The 12,408-nt window shown below is 40.7% G+C and overlaps 1 protein-coding gene across 7 annotated transcripts in view; it reads right to left on the reverse strand.

Annotated features, from left to right (window-relative positions):
• VWA3B (von Willebrand factor A domain containing 3B) overlaps nucleotides 1-8,998 on the reverse strand; it is a 202,340-nt gene extending 193,342 nt beyond the window's left edge. For 4 of the 7 annotated variants that reach the window (XM_043603224.1, XM_043603225.1, XM_043603222.1 and 1 more), the window contains exons 1-2: nucleotides 8,776-8,995; nucleotides 3,512-3,739 (exon numbers count right to left, since the gene is read on the reverse strand). In XM_043603224.1, the coding sequence (XP_043459159.1) occupies nucleotides 3,512-3,707 (196 nt within the window). In that variant the 5' untranslated portion in view covers nucleotides 3,708-3,739; nucleotides 8,776-8,995. Of the gene's footprint in view, nucleotides 1-3,511; nucleotides 3,740-8,775 lie in introns of all 7 variants that reach the window. The other 3 variants (XM_043603228.1, XM_043603226.1, XM_043603227.1) reach the window with 1 other exon arrangement.
• Nucleotides 8,999-12,408: the final 3,410 nt, after the last annotated feature.

Below are 12,408 nucleotides of genomic sequence, written 5' to 3' on the forward strand. Positions count from 1 at the left end.
GGCAAGGATGTAGAGAAATGGGAACCTTCTTGCTTTGTTAGTGGGAATGTAAACGGGTGCAGCCACTCTGGAAAACTATGGAGGTTCCTCAAAGAATTAAAAATAGAGCTATCCTACGACCCAGCAGTAGCACTATTAAATTTATCCAAGGGATACAGGAATGCTGATTCATAGGGGCACAGGTATCCCAATGTTTATAGCAGTGCTTTAAACAATAGCCAAATTATGGAGAGAGCCTAAATATCCATCACCTGAAGAATGGATAAAGAAGGTATGGTTTATATATACAATGGAATACTACCTGGCAATGAGAAAGAATGAAATCATGCCATTTGCAGCAACATGGATAAAACTGAAAGGTATTATGCTGAGTGAAATAAGTCAGAGAAGGACAGATATCATATGTTTCACTCATATGTGGATCTGAAGAAACTTAACAGAAGACCATAGAGGAAGGGAAGGGGAACAAAATAGTTACACACAGAGAGGGAAGTAGGCAAACCATAAGAGACTCTTAAATACAAACTGAGGGTGGATGAGGGAGTTGTGGAGAGGGAAAAATGGGTGATAGGCATTAAGGAGGGCACTTGTTGGGATGAGTACTGGGTGTTGTATGTAAGCGATGAACCACGGGAATCTACCCCGAAAACCAAGAGCACACTTTACACACTGTATGTTAGCCAATTTGATAATAAATTATATTAAAAATAAAAATAAAAATTTTTAAAATTTTTAAATTCATCAGAAAGATATGACAATCCTAAATGTGTGTGTGTACTTATTACAGCTTCAAATTACATGAAAAAAATTTACAGAACTAAGAAAAGGACAAAGCCACTATGCAAAAATATCTCTGAAGACACAGAACATCTCTGATACAATAAAACCAACTACCTTGAACAAATTAACATTTATAAATATTACCTCACAACTGCAGAATACACATTCTTTTCAGATGTGTTATGAAATGTGTGCAATAAAACAAATCTCAGTACATTTTAAAAGACAAAAATCTTACTGTGTTTTCTAACATAAACAGAAGTAAATAACAAGACAGCTTTAAAAATCCAAAAATATTTGAAAATTAAACATTTCTTTTAAAAATGAATCCAAGAAAAAAGTCACAAGAGAAAAAATATTCTGAACTCAATAATGATGAAAATAATGATGAAAATCTATCAAGATTTGGATTCAGCTAAAGCAATCCTTAGAGGAATTTTAAATGACTATGTGAAAGGAGAAGAAAGGCTTAAAATCAATTACCTAAGTTTCCACATTAAGCTGGAAAAAGGAATGCAAATTAAACTCAAAGTAAGTGGCTAGAAATAATAAAGATCAAAGCAGATATCAATGAAATAAAAAACAAAGAATAGGGAAAAAGAAACAACAAAACCAAAATTTGGTTCTTTGGAAAGAGTTGTGATATACTGCTAAAAAGACTCATCAAGAAAGAAGTGAGAAAAAACACAAATTATATCTGAAATGAAAGAGGGAACATCACTATAGATTCTGCAGGCATTAAAAAAAGTGTTAAGGGAATATTATGAAACATGTTTTGTCAATATATTGGAAAACACTGATGAAGTGAACAAAGTCCTTGAAAAACAAAACTTTCTGGGGCGCCTGGGTGGCGCAGTCGGTTAAGCGTCCGACTTCAGCCAGGTGTGAGTTCGAGCCCCGCGTCAGGCTCTGGGCTGATGGCTCGGAGCCTGGAGCCTGTTTCCGATTCTGTGTCTCCCTCTCTCTCTGCCCCTCCCCCGTTCATGCTCTGTCTCTCTCTGTCCCAAAAATAAATAAACGTTGAAAAAAAAATTAAAAAAATAAAGAAAGAAAGAAAGAAAGAAAAAAAAAATTTCTAAAATTGGCATGATGAAACAGAAAATCTGAGTAGCCCTATGTCTATTACAGAAATGGAATTCTTGTCCAAATTTTCCTATAAACAAAACTTCAGGTTCAGGTAAGTTTCACTGGTGAGTTCCATCAAACATTTACAGAAGAAATTATACCACTCATATAAAAGCACCATCAGAACATACAGGAGGAAGGAATACTTTCAAATCATTTTATGAGGCCAGCATAATCCTGATGCCATAGTCTAACAAGGGCATTAAAAGAAAATCACAGAGCAGTATTTTCCATGACCTTAGATTGAAAAATCCTTGACAAAATATACGGAACTGCTATTTTTGCAAATATTAATAACTGAATTATAGTTATTTGAAATACAAGATAAAACTTCCAGTTTGTTTCCTTATGTAGGAATCCCATAGACCCTGACTCTGGCAGCCCCACCCCCAGCCCTCGCTGAAAGGTATTTAGAAGGTATAGGGCTGGTTGTACCACCCCTTACAGAAGGATAAATAACGCACAGCCTGAACCCTGAAGAGCAAAGTCCTTGCCATTAGAATGGGCCTCCAGATCAGTCTGTAACAACCACATCCCCTACACCTTCCTTATCACCAGTGTAGAACAAAGCTGCCAAGAGAACTGGTGAAAAATCTCAAAACCACAGTATTATTGGCCACTCAATAAATACATGCTGAATTAATTAATTAATTGGCTAATTCAAAATTACTGAGTAAAATCCAAGTAATAGAAATTGCCCTGATTGAAGGAATGCTCCTCAAATAGGGTGTTACTCATACATTGAACAGGACACTCCTGCTGGGTGGGCTATCTCACATGCTGTAAGACATTCTGTATCCCTGGTCCCCTGGGCCCTATATTTCAGTAGCAACCCAAATCAATATGTCATCAGAAAATAAACAAAAGCAGGGTGCCTGGGTGGCTCCGTTGGTTGAGCGTCTGACTCTTGATTTCAGCTCAGGTCATAACCCCAGGGTCGTGGGATCCAACCCCACATGGGGCTCCAAGCTAAGTGTGGAGTCTACTTAAGATTGTCACTCTCTCCCTCTGTCCCTCTCACCTGCTCATACTCTCACTCTTTCTAAAATAAAATTAAAAATTAAAAATTAAAAAACAAAAGCAAAACCAAAATACACCCTCATCCATTTCTATACTCCCTGTTGGAAAGCTATACTGGGAGTTCAGGACCAAATTTCTAACCAATGTATTTAAAAACACTGGACCATGATATCACATAAAGAGAGGCTATGACAGGAAAACAGCATGTTCTCCCTGAAACCATACACAGCTATTGTCTTAATCAACAGCCTCCTGAAGGGGTCTGCACATCCCAAGGGATGAAGAAGACATCTTCTGTGGTGTGCACAACTTCTATTTACTTTTATTTCATCTTTAAAAGGGCAAAGAATGAAACGCAGCATTACTAATACTTAATAAGTGGACTGATAATCATACACCTATATAACAAACATATATTGGAGATCCATGCACAAACATTTTTTACCAATAAAGATGCGAGATCAGAACAAGCTCAGAGGCGTGTGGTTTTGAGGGGCCTTCAGAGCTGATGCAGTGTCCCCTCCAAGGCTACGGGACGGGATGCTGGTTGGGTTCTCCAACCAATACTACTTTGTGAGTACTATACCTTCACAATGTGGGAATCCGATCTGTGACAAAATCTGTTTCAAGGTCAATTTTTTGCTCTTAAGCCCATGTAGTTGAAGCCATTCCTCAGATGAGATGAGACTCTGCCCGGCCAAATCTGTCTTGGTGTTGCTTAGTCTCTCTTGCCCCTGCAGCTGCTGCTCAGAGATGGTGGAAGATGAATCTGCTAGCTCCATCTCAGAATTAGGATCTAAATCACAGAGACCTCCTATAAGGGCAAGTGTGAAAATCAGACTTCCTGAAGACTTGGAACCAATCTAACATCAACAGGGGATTGGTTTAATATAAATTACAGTGCAACCATTAAGTGGAATTCTATCTACCAGTTAAAATTTTTAATATAGATGTATATTTGCCAACAAAGATGCCCACATATATTGCTAAAATTTATCCATAAAATTCAATCTGCATCCATCCATACTCCTATACACACAGAAGAACACCTAGAAAGGTAAATACCAACAGGTTACAGTAGTTTTATCTGTGTGGTGGGAATATGTGTAGTTTTTGCCTTTTCCATACTGTTTAAATTTTTACACTGAATATTTAGACATTTCTGAAAGAGGATTTACTTTCATAATCAGAAAAAAATGCAAAGTTCTTCCATTTTGGAAAATACACATTCGCTCCCGAACCTTCATTACACATCAGTATTCCAATTATAATTGCACCTGACCTTTCACTTCCAAAGGATAAAGAGGGTAAAACCCTGAGAGGAAACACACCTGTTCTGTAAGTGGAGTGTCTAATTGGGAGCTAGTGATAGCGTGGGAACTGGATTGCAGCTCAGCCCAGCTAGAATACATGGATTCACTTGCCAAATGTTTTATTTTAAAGTTGGACTTAAACATTCTGAATCATGTAGCCAGCTGTTCTGGGACCAGCTGGACTCAAGGCAATATGCTACATATTAAACTTATCTAGACCCGCCTAAATATAGCTAGTGTGCACAAGAGGAAAGGAGTGGCCAGACGGTAATGCAATCTTAACCCACTCATCACAACTTCAAGGGAAGGCCTGATTAACTTGGAGAAAGACAAAGGTCTGCTCTTCTCTGTACCCAGAGTGTGAAACACATATAAATTTGTTCCCTGGACTATAAAACTTCAACAAGAGTAGTTTCCCATTTCTAAAACTCCAAACATATTCCCTGCACGACTCTGTTACAGTATGAACAATCAAATACAGAAATCAGTTGAACAGGGGCGCCTGGGTGGCTCAGTCGGTTAAGCATCCTACTTTAACTCAGGTCATGATCTCAAGGTTCGTGAATTCAACCCCCACATCAGGCTGTGCGCTGACAGCTCAGAGCCTGGAGCCTGTTTCAGGTTCTGTGTTTCCCTCTCTCTCTCTGCCACTCCCCTGCTTGTGCATTCTCTCTCTCTCTCTCTCTCTCTCTCTCTCTCTCAAAAAAATAAATCACCTTTAAAAAACATTTTTTAATAAATAAAAAAAAGAAATCAGTTGGACATAGGCTAGGGAGTTTTCATAAAAAAGATATTAGAAATATTATTATTAGCAATGAATGAGTGTTTCGTGGGTAAGCACTTGATTGCAAAGAGCTATGTCCAAATAAATTATTTAGAAATCATTATCCTTTAGTAATTGTGCCTTGTTTATATACCCTCTTTTATTCCAAGTACCTTTTACCCTCAAGTTCCCAGTTGTCTGAGCTACTAAGTTTGGGCTTCTCCTCTGACTTTAGACTCACAGAATGTGAAAACAAGAACAGACTTTAACTTTCTTTTTGAGATCTGTCCAACAAAGACTGCCAGCTGAAGAACTTTTAAATTTGGTTAACAGTTCCTATAGAAACAAGAAAAGTAATCTCAGAATAAAGATTTTTTACTATCTCATCATTTCCAGTTAATCTTTCTTTTCCCTGACAGACTCACCCACCTCCTATGTTTTTCTTACTAGAGGGAGCTACATGTCAGAGGTTCAAAAGGGGGCACAGCTATACAAATTGTCTTATAAGTCTCTTAAACTGGATTTTGGACATTTAAAGAAGGTTTCAGAAGATTCATACTTTTTTTTATATAAGATTTTCTTTTTTTTTAATGTTTATTTTTGAGAGAGAGACAGAGCATGAGCAGGGGAGGGGCAGAGAGAGAGGGAGACAGACTCTGAAGCAGGCTCCAGGCTCCCAACTGTCAGCGCAGAGCCCAATGTGGGGCTTGAATTCATGAACCACGAGATCATGACCTGAGCAGAAGTCAGATGCTTAACCAACTGAGCCACCCAGGCCCGAACATGTTCTTGATCCCAAACAAAATACAACTGAATCCTCCAGCTAAGGTGCATGCCCCAGTGCCTCCTGCACTCACGTGGCTTAAAAAAATTTTTAAATAAATATTTTTAAAAAGGTCTGGTTGGCTCTATTGAATTTGAGAAACTGTATGAGTCATTCTGATTCAGATCTTGACTAAGGATTTTTAAGCCTAAGACTACCCACATTGTCAGAAATGAAAGAACCTGGAAAATGGAAATAATCCGAGAAAACAGGAAGAAAGGGGTGCCTGGGTGGCTCGGGTGATTAAACGTCCAAACAGAGGGGATCATTCTACTCAGGCTGTATAAGAGATACTCTGTCAGGGGGCGTCTGGGTGGCTCAGTTGGTTGAACGTCCAACTTCGGCTCAGGTCATGATCTCACGGTTCATGAGTTCAAGCCCCACATTGGGCTCTGCACTAACAGCTAGGAACCTGGAGCCTGCTTCAGATTCTGTCTCTCTCTCTCTCTCTCTCTCTCTCTCTCTCTCTCTCTCTGGGAAAAATAAATAAACATTTAAAAAATTTTTTTTAATTAAAAAAAAAAAAGATACTCTGTCAGAGCACGGGAGCCTGCCAGAGCAATGATGCCAAATGACCCAACAAAGCAACCCCTCCACACACTGCCCACCTGCTTTCCCATACCTAAGGTGGTCTCAGGCAGTTCTCCTATGTGAAATCTTAGAGTTCAAGGCCCATTTCAAACTCTATCCCCTCTATTAAGCCTCTCCAGACCGCCTCCCCAACCTTCCACAGCATGTTTCCAGCAAAGTTCCAACTGTCACTTTGACACTTCACCAATATGACCTTGGGCACTTCAGGTTTGCCTTGTCTAAACTAAAAGGTTCAATGATTGCAGGGACAAACTATATGAATGTCCTCAGTACAGTGCCTTAAATACAGCAGGCACTTTGTAAGGGTGTTGAATTAAATTGATCACTCAGAATTACTAAGAATCCTGATTTTTTAAAAAAAAATTTTAACGTTTGTTTTTGAGAGAGAGAGAGAGAGAGAATGGGGGGGGCAGAAAGAGGGGGACAGAGGATCCGAAACAGGCTCTGTGCTGACAGCAGAGAGCCCAATGCAGGGCTCAGACTCAGGAACCATGAGATCATGATCTGAGCCAAAGTCGGACGTTTAATCAACTGAGCCACCCAGGCACCCTGAGAATCGTAATTTTTCAATAAGGCAGCAATTTTTTTATGTCAAACAAGGCTAAAATCGGGAAATAGCGTCTCTTTAACAGAGACATTTTATCTTCCAGATATTACTATGTTGTTATTATTATTACTATGACTTTTCAGAATCTCTTCATCTGAGGTTATTACAAATTGGGGAACAGAGGAATCCAGAAGTAAGAAACAACAAGTCCAGTTGAACACTGCCCTAAGTTTCAAAAGCTATCTCAAGAGCTAAAGTTTGGGGAAATAGGAAGGGATTTCCAAAAAAGAATGTGGAAATATAAACAAAAAAAAAAAAATAGAAGAGAAAGAAAAGAAGTGAAAGTCTGAGCTGAAGGTAAGAGCAGGGAGGCAGAGCTTGGGGGAACTCAGAAAGGTAAAGTCGGCAGAAGTCAAAAGCCCCAACCAAGGGAACAAGGGGCTCCAAGTGCAGCCAGTCTGTACTGCTGAAGTCTGCCCATAGGGGGCAGCCAAGAGATGCCCCAAGGTTGTTCTGAGGTGAGCACCTTGGGGAAATTCTCATGGCTTAAGAGATTGGGTCCTACATAGTCAGAGGTTGAGGCACAATGCACTTCAAGTCCATTAATTCAGATTACACATTCGGTATACTCCTGTTTTGTTATCAACACCCAAAACTTCTATATCATTGTTAATTCTTACTGAAAATGAAGCATAGGTTAGGTGGATATATCTTGTGATTTATGTGAGTTTTGAATTATAATTATTCCAGGGAGAAAGGAAGCTGGGTCAAGCTGCTTGGGTATCCTCCTGCAACTCTCCCCCAGAAACCCTTAATCTACTTCTCCCTCCATTTTCTTGCCCTTAAAGAGCAAGGCTAGCCTGTGATCATCTGCTCAAATAATGTGGGTAGAGGCAAGGACAGTGAAATGGACTGGCCCACGGCTGAGAAAATGTAGCCAAGAAAAGAAGATCTAAGAATAACTAACTGGGCTGCTTTAGGAAGGTCATTGCTGAGAAGAAAGAAACCAAGAGCTCCCAAGAAGATAAAAGGAAAACTCTACCAAGTGGAAACTAAGCCTAATTAAGTTTTATGTCCATATGAAAAGAGCAAAAGACAATGGAGTTTGTCCTAGTGAGGTGATTGTTAAAACCATGTAAGTGTAGAAGGGAGAGAGAGGGGATATCCCAGAAGGGTAAGTTGTAGAAATCTGGACACAAGCAAATCCCTTTGTTTTGGACTATTCATGTTCTCACTATTTCTTAAAAATAAATTTCTCCTGGGGGGTGCCTAAGTGGCTCAGTTGGCTAAACGTCCAACTCTTTATTTTGGCTCAGGTCATGATCTCAGGGTTGGTGAGATGGAGCCGGCCAGTTGGGCTCTGCGCTGACAGTGCGGAGCCTACATGGGAATCTCTTTCAAAAATGAACATAAAATAATAAATAAATAAATAAATAAATAAATAAATAAATAAATAAATAAATAAATAAATATCTCTTGGTTCTTGTATTAATTCCAAGCCTAACGAACTTCACCTTACTACTGTTGGCCTATGATAAGACAGAAAGCAGGAAAACTGGTTCCCCACCAGAGGGGCTGAGCTCCGCTGTGAGTGGGGTATGGTGGTTAGAGCTGTGCAGTAGGAGGGGTCGGTACCTTGTGTCTCAGCCCGACCACAGAACCAAATAGTTAAGTGAACCTGGGAAAATCGTTGAGCTTTTGTGGAGGGCAGTGCAAGTCGGAAACTGCATAATTCCAAGCTTTCCCTCCACACCCTGCTGGAAACCTTGGCACCTGGAAGGTTCTGGCGTGGAAGGGATCGCATCCCACTTACTAGGCAATCTGTCGGATGAAAGACAAGACGGTTCCTGTTCAGCAGCCGCCCTCCCATTTTCTGGGGGCCTTCTGACCCCCGAGGGCGGGTGAGACGCGCATCCCCCTGGTTGATAAAGCACCAACTCCCTCGGGCAAAGGGTCGGCGCTTGGTTCGAAGGACTCCAGACGTTCTATTTCTCTGTGACCCGAGAGCTAAACTCAGAGCATGTTGACCACGGCGTAGCCCGGGTTGCTCGGACGCGGCCAACCACAGCAGGGCTCCCTGAGCCGGCCCCGCCCACGGAGCGTGCGCCCAGTGGAGGCGGGGCCAGCGGGACGAAGGGGCGGGGCTCTAAGGCAGGGTCCGGGGCGAGGTTGCGAAGGTGGGTGTGCTGGATTCCTGAGGCACCCAAGGTCATCACCTCAGACCCAAAGCAAGGGCCCCCACGCTAGGGGACAGGGTGGATGGCACTGCCCTCTATGCCTGCTGTTACAGGGAAAATTAACAACGACGGTGAATATTTATTAACTAAGTTAACAAGCAGATAAACATACTGACGAGCCTGGGTAAGGGGCGAGAAAGGCGCCCAAGGCGGGAGGTAGGCCAGTGCATTGTAGCAAACATTGCAATTAACTTCTGTACGTGCTTTGCAGCGTGTAGAGCACTTACACCTGTGTAATTTTGTTTAATTTTCACCTGAACGCTGTGAAGAGCTATTTTCTTCATTTTACGGTTGAGGGAAAGAAGCTTAAAGAGGTGGGGCAGTTACAGATCGCTCAGGGGTGGAGCGAATGTGAAGCTTAGACAGGTGAGACAGTGAGCTGCAGTTTTGGAGGAGGGGCTGCAATTACCGAAATACCCTTATCTATCAGATATGAGTATTCCTATAGTATTATTTTCTCCATTCGGCTTTGTTTTTAACCTTATTTTTACTGTATCAAGTAAGCAAAGAGCTCAAAATACATGCCTGTGATTTTTCAGTCACTCAAATAAAATTGTGCTTACGAAATACATCTTTAAATCCTTAATAAAAGATCCCACAGGCAAGTATTGTTTTACTATGTTGGGATATTAAAGTGTGTTTCAGATTACAAAACTCAAAAAGTGACCAGATCATTTGTAGGTTTTTGAATCAAAGATCAAATAAAACATAGTTAATAATCAAACTGAACAATTCTGTCCCCAACAAAAAAAAAATTCTACTTCACCCACAAGAGTTATTTTCCTACATTCTTTTAATGCCTTCATAACTTTAAAAGTACCAAAATGTTTGATCTCAGATCAAAAATCATTCCATAACATTATTAGATTGTATACCGCTGACCTTGCAAAGACGCCTGCAACCACACCACTAAAGAACAAACACAAATTCAACAGTACAAAAAAAGGTTGTGTGCAGAAGGAGAGTAGTATAGCAGCCACGCCCACATTTGTCAATGCCACAGTGATCCTGGCTGTCCCCACCCTGCCAGACTAATATTGGGTCTCAGGGGTTAGATAGAGCACAAAACATTCACACAGCCAAAACCCTGCCTTACATAGTCACACCAGACACTCCTGTCCTCACCTTCACCCCGTGCATTTTCCTTTTCCTGGGACACTTGCCACTTATATGCAAGTAACTGCAGATGATTCTATGCTTTAGTCAATTATATATATGTGCCTGCATGAGTAAGTTCATATGAAAATGTGAAACATGAATTACTTTAATTGCAGATAGACAAATGAGCAGATTAGGTCCTTTTGCAGTACTGCATAGTTGATTCTGACTTGAATTCAGCTAGCCACAGGATGATTCACCTCCTTTTTGTTTGTTGGGTGGTCTGGAATAAGAATACCTTTTGCACTGAACTTTATATACCATTGTACTGAACTTTAACAAATTTGTTTTGAATTTACACTTCACAGATCATTTGTATCCTACTCTCAACCTCAGTAATTGGCACTTACCATCTGACTCCCATCCTTACCTTCAGATTCTTTGCCACTGCCCACAACATAAACGCTCCAGCAGAGACTCTATTGTCCCTGCCTCTGACTACAGATGCCTTTACTCAGATCACTCCCCTCACCTGGATCACACTACTTGGGAGCCACAGACCCCCAGGTCATTCACAGTCAGCTCAAGCTCTTCTCTCTTCACAAAACCTTTCGTGGACACTCCAGTCCCAGTAATTTTTCTCCACGTGTCCAGACTCAGAGCAGCCATTGTCAGTTAGCACTCTTGGCAGTGGTATACTGCCTTGTGACAGCTTTTCCATTGTTATTTGACCTTTGTGCTGTTTTTTCAGGTTGAATCATTTTTCTTTTTCTTTAAACAAGTCTATCATGGGCACTACTTGTGTTTATGATCATGATTAGAATCTTTGGGGGTGGGGGAGGTCAATAAAGAGAAGAAAAGCAGTTTTCCTAAGCCCACTGCAAGAACTGGAATCAGAGGAGCAGTAGAATATTGATCAAGGGAATCATATATGTGTGTGAAAAAGAGTTGGAGGTGGACTTAACCCAGAAGCATTCCTCAGAAGAGGAAGGAAGGGGGAGAGGAACAAGAGGAGGATGGAGTTGAGCAAGTAAGTCAGACTGCAGTTGAGGCTGAGTGTTGGTTGGCACTCTTGGTCTAGGGTGTTTGGGCCGTCAGAGGCTGCCTTGAGAGAGGCGGATAGAAGCAGGGGAAGGCAAAGTACAAATGAACATTTGTATGTATTATGTTCTGCACTTCACTGTTCACTATTTGGGGAGTGGCTGCAAACCTGTGGCTCTCAATTTAACATCTTTTGGAAAGAACAGAGCTTTTAGGCATAACTGTTCTACTCTTGATAATTACTATGTTCAGGGTTAACCAACATTTAAAATAATAGCTAGAATTTATTAAAAGGACTTAAAGTGCTTTGTTCTCAGCACTTTAAATATATCGCTTCTTTTAATCCTTACAAAGCTCCAGAAGGAAAATGCTATGATTATCCCCATTTTACGGATAAGTAAACTGAGATATAAGATTAGGCAACTAGGTGAGCCAAGGCCACTCAGCTAGTGAATGGTGAATCCAGAATTTGAACCCAGGCAGCTTTTATCAACACCCTGCCCTCTTAATTATATGCTGTGTTGATCAATTGTTGGCCCTAAATTTCTCCAAAAGAAATTTTCTGTCATCCCAGTTGTATAGTTTTCATTTAGAACTCCTCCCTGGCCCTGAATGGGTTTTTACCACCACACATCTCAATGTTAAGTGGAATAAAGTAGGTATGTTGTGGGTTTTTTTTGTTTTTGTTTTGTTTTGTTTTGTTTTGTTTTTTATTTTGGGAAAGAGAGTACAAGCAGGAGAGGGGCAGAGAGAGAGGGAGAGAGAGAATCCCCAGGACGCTCTGTGCTGTCAACACAGAGCTTGATACAGAGCTCCACCTCATGAACCATGAGATCATGACCTGAGCAGAAATCAAGTGTTGGCTGCTTAACAGACTGAGTCACCCAGACACCCCAAACAGATCTGTTTTCTAATTACCTCTCCCTCCTACACTTCCTGTTAATTTTGCAAATGTGCCATTGTTTTAAAATGAACTGGATGTCTTTTAGTCTGTTACTATATCCTAATAACTAAATTAAGAAGAATTGAACAATATTTTAACTAAAAAATAAAGTTCCACTTGGAAATTT

Source organism: Prionailurus bengalensis, chromosome A3 (assembly GCF_016509475.1).
Source record: "Prionailurus bengalensis isolate Pbe53 chromosome A3, Fcat_Pben_1.1_paternal_pri, whole genome shotgun sequence".
NCBI classification, from domain to species: Eukaryota; Metazoa; Chordata; class Mammalia; order Carnivora; family Felidae; genus Prionailurus; species Prionailurus bengalensis.